Source organism: Rutidosis leptorrhynchoides, chromosome 11 (genome assembly GCF_046630445.1).
Source record: "Rutidosis leptorrhynchoides isolate AG116_Rl617_1_P2 chromosome 11, CSIRO_AGI_Rlap_v1, whole genome shotgun sequence".
NCBI lineage: Eukaryota > Viridiplantae > Streptophyta > Magnoliopsida > Asterales > Asteraceae > Rutidosis > Rutidosis leptorrhynchoides.
This window is the reverse complement of record NC_092343.1, coordinates 20,143,222-20,155,595: the sequence shown is the minus strand read 5'-3', so window position 1 is coordinate 20,155,595 and position 12,374 is coordinate 20,143,222. Positions and strand designations below refer to the sequence as shown.

At 33.4% G+C, this 12,374-nt stretch overlaps 1 protein-coding gene across 1 annotated transcript; it reads left to right on the top strand.

Annotated features, from left to right (window-relative positions):
* The first annotated feature begins 8,946 nt into the window (after positions 1-8,946).
* LOC139876766 (transcription factor bHLH48-like) lies at positions 8,947-12,094 on the top strand. Its single transcript, XM_071864141.1, has 7 exons — positions 8,947-9,479; positions 9,548-9,670; positions 9,770-9,835; positions 10,637-10,705; positions 11,037-11,108; positions 11,607-11,778; positions 11,863-12,094. The coding sequence occupies exons 1-7, from the start codon at positions 9,015-9,017 to the stop codon at positions 11,898-11,900; spliced, it is 1,005 nt and encodes a 334-aa protein (XP_071720242.1). The 5' UTR covers positions 8,947-9,014; the 3' UTR covers positions 11,901-12,094.
* Positions 12,095-12,374: the final 280 nt, after the last annotated feature.

The following is a 12,374-nucleotide window of genomic DNA, read 5'->3' as shown; positions in this document are numbered from 1 at the left end:
GGTTCTGAACGCGGTTTTAGGAACATCTTCTTCCTTCACTCTCAGTTGATGATATCCGGAGCGTAGATCAATCTTAGAATAAACACTTGATCCTTGCAATTGATCAAACAAATCATCAATCCTCGGTAATGGGTACCGATTCTTGATCGTTAATTTATTTAATTCTCGGTAATCTATGCACATTCTCATAGATCCATCCTTCTTCTTGACGAACATAATAGGAGCACCCCAAGGTGAAAAACTAGGACGAATAAATCCACGGTCCGATAATTCTTGCAACTGGTCTTGTAATTCTTGCATTTCTGAAGGTGCAAGTCTATATGGAGATCGGGCTACAGGTGCAGCTCCTGGTATGAGATCAATCTGGAATTCTACACATCTGTGTGGAGGTAGCCCCGGTAATTCTTCTGGAAATACTCCGGGATATTCTCTTACAACCGGCATGTCATTAATGCTTCTTTCTTCAGTATCGATCTTCTTTACGTGTGCCAGAATAGCATAACAACCTTTTCTTATAAGTTTCTGGGCCTTCATACAGCTGATAAAGTTCAGCTTTGAGTTGCTCTTCTCCCCATAAATCATTAATGACGTTTCATCCTTACGAGGGATGCGGATTGCTTTCTCAGCGCAAACAACTTCCGCTCTTGTTTTGGACATCCAGTCCATGCCAACGATTACGTCAAAACTTCCTAGTTCTACGGGTATCAAATCAATTTTGAAGGTTTCACCAGCGAGATTCATTTCGCAACCATGGCAAATTTTATCGGCTTTTATCAGTTTACCATTAGCTAATTCAATAGTATATTTATCGTCTAGAGGTAATGATGCATATTTTAGTTTAAAACTAAAGTCTTTACACATATAACTTCTATCAGCACCCGTATCAAACATAATAGAAGCTAGTTGATTATTAACGGTAAACGTACCCGTGACAAGATTAGGATCCTCATGTGCTTTACTGGAACTAACATTAAATGCCCTCCCACGTGCGGGTTCTTTGTTCTTCTCCTTATCAGGGCATTGATTTATAAAGTGACCAGACTTCCCGCATCCAAAACATTTCTTGACATTGGTCAGTTTTGTCTTTACTTCAGAAACGGTGGCATAACAATCTTTCGCCACATGTCCTTTCTTGTTGCACTTATCACAGACCACTTGACAATAACCTGCATGATGTGTGTAACATCTTTTGCAGAACAGATGGGGTCCCTTATAGTTTGGACTTGCAGTTACCCCGTCTTGTTTACCTTTAAAAGTTTCTTGTTTCTTCAGGTGAGTACTTTTGCCCTTATAGTCTTCCCATTTCCTCTTTCCTTCAGTTGTCTTGACTTCGGTAATTGGTGCCTTAATCGAACTCTCTGTGATCTGGTCCATGAGTTGGTGTGCCATTGTCATGGCTTCCTGCATCGTATTCGGTTTGGACGATGTAACATTTCCTTTGATATTGATCGATAAACCGTCAATATACATTTCTATCTTTCGTTTCTCATTTGGCACCAATTCGGGACACAACAAGGCTAGTTCCATGAAACGCTTTTCATAGTTATTGAGATTCGCGCCGATAACCTTCAGATTACGTAACTCAGATTCCATTTTTCTGATCTCGTTTCGAGGACAGTACTCCTCGATTAGCATCTTTTTCAGTTCTTCCCAAGAGATATCATATGCCGTATCTATTCCTTCTGCTTTAGCATAATTGTTCCACCAAGTAAGTGCACCATCTTGCAACGTGCACGAAGCATACTTTGACTTGTCTCCGTTCGCACAATTACTGATTTTGAAAACGGACTCCATCTTTTCAAACCATCGGGTTAGACCGACTGGTCCCTCAGTTCCACTAAACGTCTGTGGTTTGTATCCTTGAAAAGTTTTGTATGAGCATCCGTTTCGTGAATTTGTGTTTACGGCTGCTGCTTTGGATGCTGCTTCAGCTATTGCTTTTGCTGCTTCGGTTGCAGCAATTCTTTCATTCACACGTTTCTCGACTAGTTGCTCAAACTCAGCATCCGACATTTGAGACATGTTTCTTCAATAAACACAACAGATATAATTTAATCATATAGAATATTATAGGTAAAATGAGTTGTCAATAGTTAATCGTAGCATATTAATAATATGAACCGATTATTATAAAAGCCTTTTCTTCTTATTAGCATTTTATAATTATTTCTAGGGTATTACCTACCCGTTAAGTTCATACATAATAGCTAGTACAAGGAATTAACTACTAAAATCCTAATAATATTCCACTATAAAAAATTATAGCGAGTTACTACATTATTATGTAATAATAATAATAAGAAGTAGTAATAATACAAATAATCATTCCATGCATTTATTATTAATAAACCAAAATAATACAATACCATACAATACTGATATTTTACATATGCTTATTTTACATAACAAGATAGAGTAGCACACATAAGCAATAAAATAGCGCATGGAAGATTTATGGTTGCGAGGTCATTTATTCAGAACTATCAGAAACTTCTTCCCATTTGGTTCTCTCTGCCAATTGTTTGTGTGCACATGGTCCGACAGACATTCTGGCAGTGTATTTTATTTTTGGTTGGGGTTTTGAGGTACCCGTTACCTCAGTGGGTTTAATACAATAAGGGTGGTTACGGATCAAATGGTCATGTTCCTTTTTAATAATTAAGGACTTTTTATTATTGTGGTTGTTTTTATTATCTATAGCAAGTTGGAATTTCTCCTTAGTGATCTCTTTTATTTCATTAGCGAAATCCTCCTCCTTACTGATCTCGTCTGATGACGAAATGTCTGAGTCATGTGTAGGAGAATATGATGACGAACTGCAAGAATATGTACCGGTGGTCATGAACCGAAATCTGCCAGGCGTAATCGGCACAACCCGCCCATCGGCGGTATATCTGGACCAATGTCCATATTTGTTTAGAAATGGACGATCCTCGTTTACTCCAGGGATCATGGGTCCATGCCAACGATACTGTGGCTCCGGAAAACTAAAGCTGGGTGGAGCTGGAACCTCCTCTGGGTTTACCGGGAGTTGAGATTCCCCGGCTAACACAATTTCTTCTTTAATAGGTATTGAAACGCCCTTTTCAGTTGTGGATATAATAGATTCAGTGTCCGATTCCGAGTCGTACAAAATGATAGGATTAGAGGAAGTCATCTATCACATAATTGAAACAACAATTACGTTAGCATATAAATATATCACATATAATGTTTTTGACCAAATAATAAGCAAAAATCAGTAAAAACAGATATGGTCATAGTCCAGACTCACTAATGCATCCTAACAATTACCAGTTAAACACACTATTGTAATTTCTGGTTCCCTATGACCTCAAGCTCGGATACCAACTGTAACGACCCGTCAAAATCGCTATTGACGTGGCACGTTAATCATTGATTCCACAGTGAGGTTTTGACCTCTATATGATACGTTTTGATAAAATATTGCATTCATTAAAATAAGTGACTTTCTAAACATAGAAAGTTATAAACATGTGGGCAAGTGCTTAGGTATAAGCAAAACCCCGAAATACATAAGTCTTTAATTTACAGGTTGACATCACAGTCCAATTATTTATTACACAGGCAACAAGCACATCACAGCGGAAGCATTCTAAGGACCTGAGAATAAAACATGCTAAAAAGTCAACACGAATGTTGGTGAGTTATAGGTTTAATTGCTCGAGTCATAAACATATATAAAGATAGACCACAAAATTTCATCAAAAGTTTATCAATAGATTCTACGTAACAGAGCACCCTGGTAACTAAACTTAACGCTATAGTGATAATTACCCCATTCGTTTTAATACACGCAAACCAACGTGTCTTAAACTCAAATAACATACATCCGTTAAAAGGCTAGCGCTCTAGCTCGGACGGGGATGTCAAGCCCTATGGATCCATATACAATTATTCGCGCCCACCAGTCCATATCATATGTACTGGCAGCTACTAGTTACCAAAGCTAAGGGATTTTCGGTTTAACTCAGTGTAGAATTTAGTATGTACTTGTGTCTTATCGCGTTTAAAATAAATTGCATGTATTCTCAGCCCAAAAATATTTAAAGTATTTAAAAAGGGAGACTATAACTCACAGTTCAATATTGCGATTCAATATTGTAGGCAAATTGCGTAGACGTAATGATGGTAGACGACTGTATGGTTGGTCTTGGATTCAAGAACAATACCCCGAACAATACACAATATTTCCTTATTTTAAAACGGTTTGAAACCCGAATTAAAAATACCCTCGAATATATTTTATTATTATTAAACTTAAAATTAAAATTATAATTATAATTATAATTATAAAATTTACGTACAGATATAATTTATGAAAAATTTCGTCGAGCAAAACTGACCTTTTATAGTACTTTTCGATTTACTGTAGCTCATGCGATCGCATGAGTTTTCAGTGTTTTTGCCATGCGATCGCATGGCCGTCTTTTCTGTTTCTGTTTGCTAGTTCGTCGACATCAAATAGTGTTTACTGTAGCAAATAGTGTACTGTAGCAAATAGTGTTTTACTGTAGCAAATAGTGTTTTACTGTAGCAAAGTAATTTTTACTGTAGCAAATAGGGTTTTACTGTAGGAAAGTCGTTTTTACTTGTATATATATATATATATATATATATATATATATATATATATACATACATATAATTGTTCATGAATCGTCGAGAGTAGTCATAGTAATTGTATATATGAAACAGTTCTAAAATTTTGAGACTCAATCTAACAGACTTTGTTTAACGTGTTAAAATAATAAATCGTATAGAGAATTGGTTTAAATAAGTCAAAAATTTTCGGGTCATCACATCCATGGTCTTGTTTTGTCTAATGTATTGCATTTTATAGTTGCTTTCCTCGCAACTTACTTTCGCTTTGTTTTTTCTTTTATTGATCGAGTCTTATGTACACTAAACATTCGGGTCTTTGTAATGGGTTTGCCTCCCCTTAGTGGGCTCTCGAGTTTAATTATATTTTTTTCTTTTCGAAATATATATATATATATATATATATATATATATATATATATATATATATATATATATATATATATATATATATATATATATATATATATATATATATATATATATATATAGTTTTAGACTCAAGGGAAAGTAACCAATTGAGGGGGAGCGGGGGGAAGCAAAATTTTTTTTTTTTTAAACTTTGTTCACGAACATTATAGATTGGATGAAAATATGAACATTTAACAAAGACACTTTGTGATAAATGTTTTTATTTTGACGGGAAAACGCTCAAATAATTAATATATAACAATTATCGTATTTTTGGAGCGTATTTTGAGGTTTTAGATATTAGGGTTTAGAAATTTAGGGTTTGAGGTTTAGATTTAGGATTTAGATTGAGTTTTTAACACGAACAGTTTAGGGTTTATGGTTTAGGGTTTTGGGTTAGGGACTAAACCCTAAACCTAAACCCTAAACACTAAACACTAAACCCTAAACCCTAAGCCTCAGTTTCACCTGGAAAGCGCCTCATGTGATCTGATGTAAAAAATTATCAAGTCGGAAGAAAGAGCCTCTTTGATAGTGAAAGAGCTGTTTGGAAGATGAAGGTGTCTCTTAGAAGTCAACCGACACTTTGATTTTTGTTCTAGAGGATTGAGTTGGGAAAGAAAGCGCCGCTTTCTGATGGAAGCACCACATCATTCATAAGAAAGCGCCACTAAGAGCCGCTTTGTGCTAGGGCTTGATGAAATTTGCGGTGCGGAAGCGCCTCTTAGGGCTTGAAAGCGACGCTTGTATGCGACGACTAGTTAGCGCAATTATAGGTGAGTGCGATCGTACAACGCCATGTTGTAGATTAATAATTCAGTTGAAAAGTAGTTTAAAGCGTATGATGGTCTATTACATTAATTAGTATAAGATTGAATGACACAGTTGTATGCTAATTGATTATAGTTGCTTCTCGAATGCATTAGTAGATTTCTACTCACACACATGATATGAAATTATACAACTTTATCCAAAATTCCAACATGTAAAGTGAATAGTGCATAGGTAAACATATTTATTTAAGGTTGATTGTTTGCTCTGAATTACTTGATTGCTTTTGTTTTAAAGTATTTTTAGTTAAAAGCATTTTCTTTGACATTCAGGTCTTTAAAAAGAAATCCCCATAATTTAATCCGCTTTCTGTTTATTTTATTACAGTTAATTTATCTAAATTTTGAGTTACATACGCCAGTCTGTCCGTGAAATGAAAACCTTGGACTTTACCTATACTATTACACGATTGGATGCACTTGCCTGTATATTGTGTGCTAGTCAGTATTTAATTATTTTTTAGTTTTTATAAAATTTATTACCCGATTTGACACATCAGTGGCTAATTAGGCGGAGCTTGAAGAAGCGAGCCTATAGTAGCAACGCAGCCTACTACGTCAACAAGGTTGAAACTTCCGGGAAAAAACTTCGAATTGGGAGGGCGATCATCCCGGTGAACTGACCGTACCCCAAACCGACACAAGCAAGATTAGAAACCATTTTCAAGTCGATGCACTCGTTGAAGAAACTTAAAAACCTTTGCGAATTCTGAAAATTGTAGCATTTGCTCTCTATGTACTAGCCTCCTTTTAGAAACCATCTATGTTGCATATAAGACCGATCTTTATGGTGTAATATCCTTCTGTATAGCTACATAGTCTCTAGAATGAACTATAAGTATGGTTCTGTTATGTATTATGTCTCGGCGACTTTGTTTCTTTAAGTAAGGCCCGTCGGCAAATTTTTTGTGTGTGTTTGGGATCTATCTATTTATGTGCTTGTGTCATGAAAAATAGGTGTTGATATTGATTTGTCTTAATGTTTATGTGACAATAATGAAATAACAATTAAATTTTGATTTTGATTGTCAAGGTAACGAGTGAGATAACCGGGTACATAGTCAAGAATATGTTTGTTAACATATAAATAACATATTAAATTAAATATTTATGTATTTAATTTTATTTTTTTATTAAAAGGTGAACGTCTCCGTTTTTTCCTCTATCATAAAGTGTATGACTTCAAACTTTTAAAGTACGGTTTGGTGGTTCTCTTATTATTCTTCTGTCATAACTTAAAACTTTATTGTTTTTAACACAAAACACAAAACACAAAACTATAAACTCTAAATCGTTCTTATTAAAATTTCAATCTAAACCTTATTTTCTAAACCCTAATTTTTAAACTCTAATTAAAACAATAATCGTGATGCATGTTATTATTTATTTATTCGAGTGTTTTCTCGTCAAAATAATAATATTTATTACAAAATGTCCTTTTTAAATGTTGATATTTAATGTTTGAATTTTTTTTCTAAAAAAATGAAAAAAATTATTTCTCCCTAAAAAAGTGTTTATCTCTTGATTAAAACAGTATATATATATATATATATATATAGGGGCAGGATCAATGGGGAAGTAACCAATCGGGGGGAAGCAAATTTTTTTTTTTTTCGTTTTTTTTGAATTTTTTTTTTCCGGCATCAAGATCACACGAAAATATGAACATTTAGAAGAGACACTTCGTGATGAATGTTATTATTTAGGCGGGAAAACGATCGACAAAAATAACATTCAAGATAATATTGTTCGTGAAGAATATGAACGTTTTTTTCATGTTTTGTGAAGTAAAATTTAGCCCGATTTAGAGTTTAGGGTTTAGGGTTTAGGGTTTGGTGTTTTGGGTTTATTCCATAAACCCAAAACACCAAACCCTAAACCCTAAACTCTAAACCGTTCGTGTTAAAAACTCAATCTAAATCGTAAATCTAAACCCTAAATCTAAACCCTAAACCCTAAATTTCTAAACCCTAATATCTAAACCCTATAAACCCTAATATCTAAACCCCAATAGCTAAAACCTCAAAATACGCTCGAAAAACACGATAATTGTTATATATTACTTCTTCGAGCGTTTTTGCGCCAAAATAAAAACATTTATCACAAAGTGTCTCTACTAAATGTTCATATTTTCATCTCATCTATAATGTTCGTGAACAAAGTTTTTTCAAAAAACGAAGAAAAAAAAAGTTTTTGCTTCCTCCGCTTCCCCCCGAATGGTTACTTCCCTCTTGATCCTACCACTATATATATATATATATATATATATATATATATATATATATATATATATATATATATATATATATATATATATATAGGGTGTGGATCCATGGAGAACCAAAGGTAGTAGAGAACCCATGGAACTAGTGCAGATTCAGTCAATCTGCTGCAGATTGACATTTTTTTTTTTTTTTTTGCAGAATTTTTTTTCTGTGCAGAAATTTTTTTTTTTTTTTTGCAGATTGAGTCAATCTGCGTGCAGATTGACGTTTTTTCCAGTTTTTTTTTTTTTTACAGATCGACTTTTTTCTGTTTTTTTTATACAGATTGAGTCAATCTGCGTGCAGATTGAGTCAATCTGCGTTTTTTTTGCAGTTTTTTTTTTTTTGCAGATCGTCTTTTTTTCCTGTGCAGATTGAGTTTTTTTGCAGATTGACGTTTTTTTGGCATTTTTTGGCAGTTTTTTTTTCTGTGTAGACTGACTGTTTTTTTTTCAGAAATTTTCTTTTCTTCATAGATTGAAGCTCAATCTCCACATAGATTGAAGTTCAATCTATGAGTTCTATGGGTTCTCTACATACTCTAGTTCTCTAGGATCCTTTCACTATATATATATATATATATATATATATATATATATATATATATATATATATATATATATATATATATATATATATATATATATATATATATATATATATCAGTAAAAGAATAAGTTTATAAATATAAATAAAAATAATACTACGTTTCATATATAAAAATAATAACGTCACATATAATTATATATCTCCCTCCATATATATAATATATAAATATAAATATAAATCATTTTTCATTTCAAATACTTCTACTACGTAAGTACTACTGTAATTTACTATACATTTACAAATATCTGTATCTATTTATCATCCTATCTATTCTCATATGGACAAACGTGAAGAAACAGTTATGGAAACTTTTCAATTCTGTGAAGATGAAATGCATAGTTTCATCTCAGCTACCGTACCACCACCGGAAACCGGTAATTCATTCACCGCGCTTCTAGAACTTCCGGCGAATCAAGCCGTTAAGTTATTACACTCACCTGAACATACTTCACCGACTGCTTTTCCAATTTCGAGCCCTATTAACCCTAATTTGGAGAAATCGGTGTTTTCTGCCATGGAAGCTGACAATTCGTTAGGGAATTCGAGCCCTAATGACTGTAATCTAGTTAAATCGGTGTTTTCGGCCATGGAAATTGACAATTCGTTGGGGAATTCGAGTCCTAGTAACTTTAATTTGGTGAAACAAGAGCCAATTGACTCTGATTCGTTGCAGAATTCATCACCGATGAATTCAGATCCACTAATTTCAAAATTAACCAAGCGGAAGGAACGAGAGAAGAAGGTTTGTGTTAATAATTGAATTATTTAACGTTTTTAGTTGTTTTATGTTCAATTTTGTGAAAATTTTAGGTTAAATCGTCCTCGAAAAAAAGTAAAAGCGTTGCGAATGAAAACGACGGTGAGAAGCTGCCGTACGTTCATGTTCGTGCACGGAGAGGTCAAGCCACAGATAGCCATAGCTTAGCTGAAAGAGTAATTATTAATATCCTATAATTGCTGTAAATTATGAATTTTGATTGAATTTAATGCTGTTTGAAGCAGTAATACTAATACTGATGAGCGTTGAAATAGGCAAGAAGAGAGAAGATTAATGCTAGGATGAAGCTTCTTCAAGAGCTGGTCCCTGGTTGTAATAAGGTTAGAAATATTCATGTTTAGTACCTGCATTGGTTACTTGTACTGTACAAGTATATAATGCATGTTTACATTGTTTAGTTAGGTTTACATTGTTGTTAATCTGATTAGTGTTAGGTTTTCCATTCCCTGTATAGGACAAGGGTATATAGGTAAATATGTAATATATTATTTAGACTTGCTTTCAATTGAAAAACATTTTTTTAAAATGGTTGCATATATGATTATGATGAATTTTTTTAAGTGGCTGTAAAAATACTCATGTCCCTAAGGTCGTATGTCGCGTTGTGTCTTTCTAATATCCTTGAGTTGGAAATGTTTGTATGATTGTGTTTTAGTTATCGGTTTCTCCACTTGTTATTCAAGAACATTCATATATGAAATACTATTAATCAGAATATGGCTGTTTAATCAATGTAATGGTTACAATGCTAAAAAGATTTAGTCTTTGGGGAAAATATACGTTATGCAGTCTACTACTGGTCACCATGAGTGATGGCAGCTTCGACCCATTTACTTAAGAATGGGTGCATTTTCAACCCCTAAGTGTATTTTCAATGCATACAACCTCACAAGTCAATTTCTCAGATATTTAGATTATTAGTGTAATAGTAATCGTTTCTATGAAACAATGAATTGTTTATTATCTATTAATGTTTAATTGGAAGGAGTATTTTTGAGTCAAGTTGACCCATTTTGGATCATACTTAATTTTACTCATTTCAAACACCATCTATAAATTTGAAAAGCTTTATTTGACATTAATGAACAACGAAAGTATTGAAATATTTTTTATTCTTGCAGATTTCAGGTACAGCAATGGTGCTTGACGAGATAATTAATCATGTACAATCCCTGCAACGGCAAGTGGAGGTCAGTTTCATCATTTTTAACAATATTTGTACTTTCAAAGTTATGATACGTCTATTTTGGAAGACATTTCCATTAACTTTATTTTTTCCTTCAAGTACATAACTTATCTTTTAACATTTCTCTATGAAAGATTGTATAATTAGGAAGTAAAAGTCGGTTAAAATCTGTCTCAAACTGTTTCATATCATATTTCACAAATATGGAGAACTCCACAAATATATTTACACTATGTAACAATTTTTATTGACTAGAGTTGCAATTAAGTTTACTATAACAGTTGACCATTCTTAAAATGCCTTTGACTAATCCTACATTATTTATTTTTCTACAGTTTTTATCAATGAGACTCGCTGCAGTTCACCCTAGTATCGATATCAACCTAGACAACATTTTTTCTACAGAGGTAATATTTTTGCATTTACCATTTTACCCTTAAAAGAAGTTTATAAGTTATAACATCCTTTAATGATACGATACGTTAGGAACTGATCTGAGAGATGAAATCAATGAACATTTGTCACTATTTCCCTAAACTCACACCGTATAGAAATATATCAAAAGGACAAGCTCGATAACGATATGGGAATTGAATATTTGGACCACATTTTGTCAATTAAATTCACTTTGATTGTAGAAATCACAACTATGGTTCAGTAAACTCTGCACTGTAATTACTCTTGTGGGACTGCACATTCAAGTCACTGTTTTGATTGGGTACTATAAAAATTACTGGTTGCATTTACTACTGGTCATATAAAGAAGTTATTAATATGGTATCTTAAGGTCACCTGGCCCACCATTTAGGTAGCCAGGCTAGGATTGTGTGTAACAAGGGGTGACATTTCTGTCCATAGTCTAATATTTTCCATTAATTAATCTGACCCATTTTGACACCTTGCAGAGTGGGTCACTTATGGACTGCAGCTATGGTATGGTTTCACCATCATTGAGCCACCAGCTATGGCAGACCGATGGGTTAACTCACCCGCCACTATGGGGTGTGGATGAGATTAACCCAAGTTTTATGACTCAAGAAAACTCACTTTTAAGCTATGATTCTTCGGGTCATTCAGGTAAATTTTGTATAGTTACCGGGGTGTTTAGATTGTACGTTTTGGAATTGATTTCAGTTATTGAAATGTGTGTGTATATTGCAGCATCTTTGAATATGAACCAGCTGAAAACGGAACTATGAAGATTGGATTTCGGTTAAGTGGTAGGTAGGGAGCATTTTGTATATATAGGAATATATTAATCGATAGAATATAGCTGTAAGTTAGAGAGATGAATTGAAGAAGCTTCATATTGAATCATTTATAAGTAAGTAGGTTTTAGAAATCTAGATTTGACTGGTTAAACCAAGATATATATTATGCATATATATAATTTATATATATTATTTATATATAGTCGGATCATTTATGAAGATTAGTCAGTGTTGTTAATGTGTATATGTACCAGAAATAACAGATTTCAAACAAAGCTTTGTTAAACAAAAATATTAACCTAACTTTTAAACAATAAAACAGAAAATGAAGTAACCAAGATAGGGAATCTATGAATGCAGATAGGGTGGGCTTCTAAATGGGCTGACAAATATTGGACTCGTAAATATCGGGTTTCACGATTATTTTCATATTTTGTATGTGAGTCTAATTTTGTGCGAATG

Excerpts from the sequence above, each read along its gene's own strand:
- LOC139876766 (XM_071864141.1), top strand. The coding sequence starts at position 9,015 with ATGGACAAACGTGAAGAAACAGTTATGGAAACTTTTCAATTCTGTGAA. Across the intron at positions 9,671-9,769 it reads GCCATAGCTTAGCTGAAAGA|GCAAGAAGAGAGAAGATTAA; the intron begins GTAATTATTAAT and ends GCGTTGAAATAG. Across the intron at positions 11,109-11,606 it reads ACAACATTTTTTCTACAGAG|AGTGGGTCACTTATGGACTG; the intron begins GTAATATTTTTG and ends GACACCTTGCAG.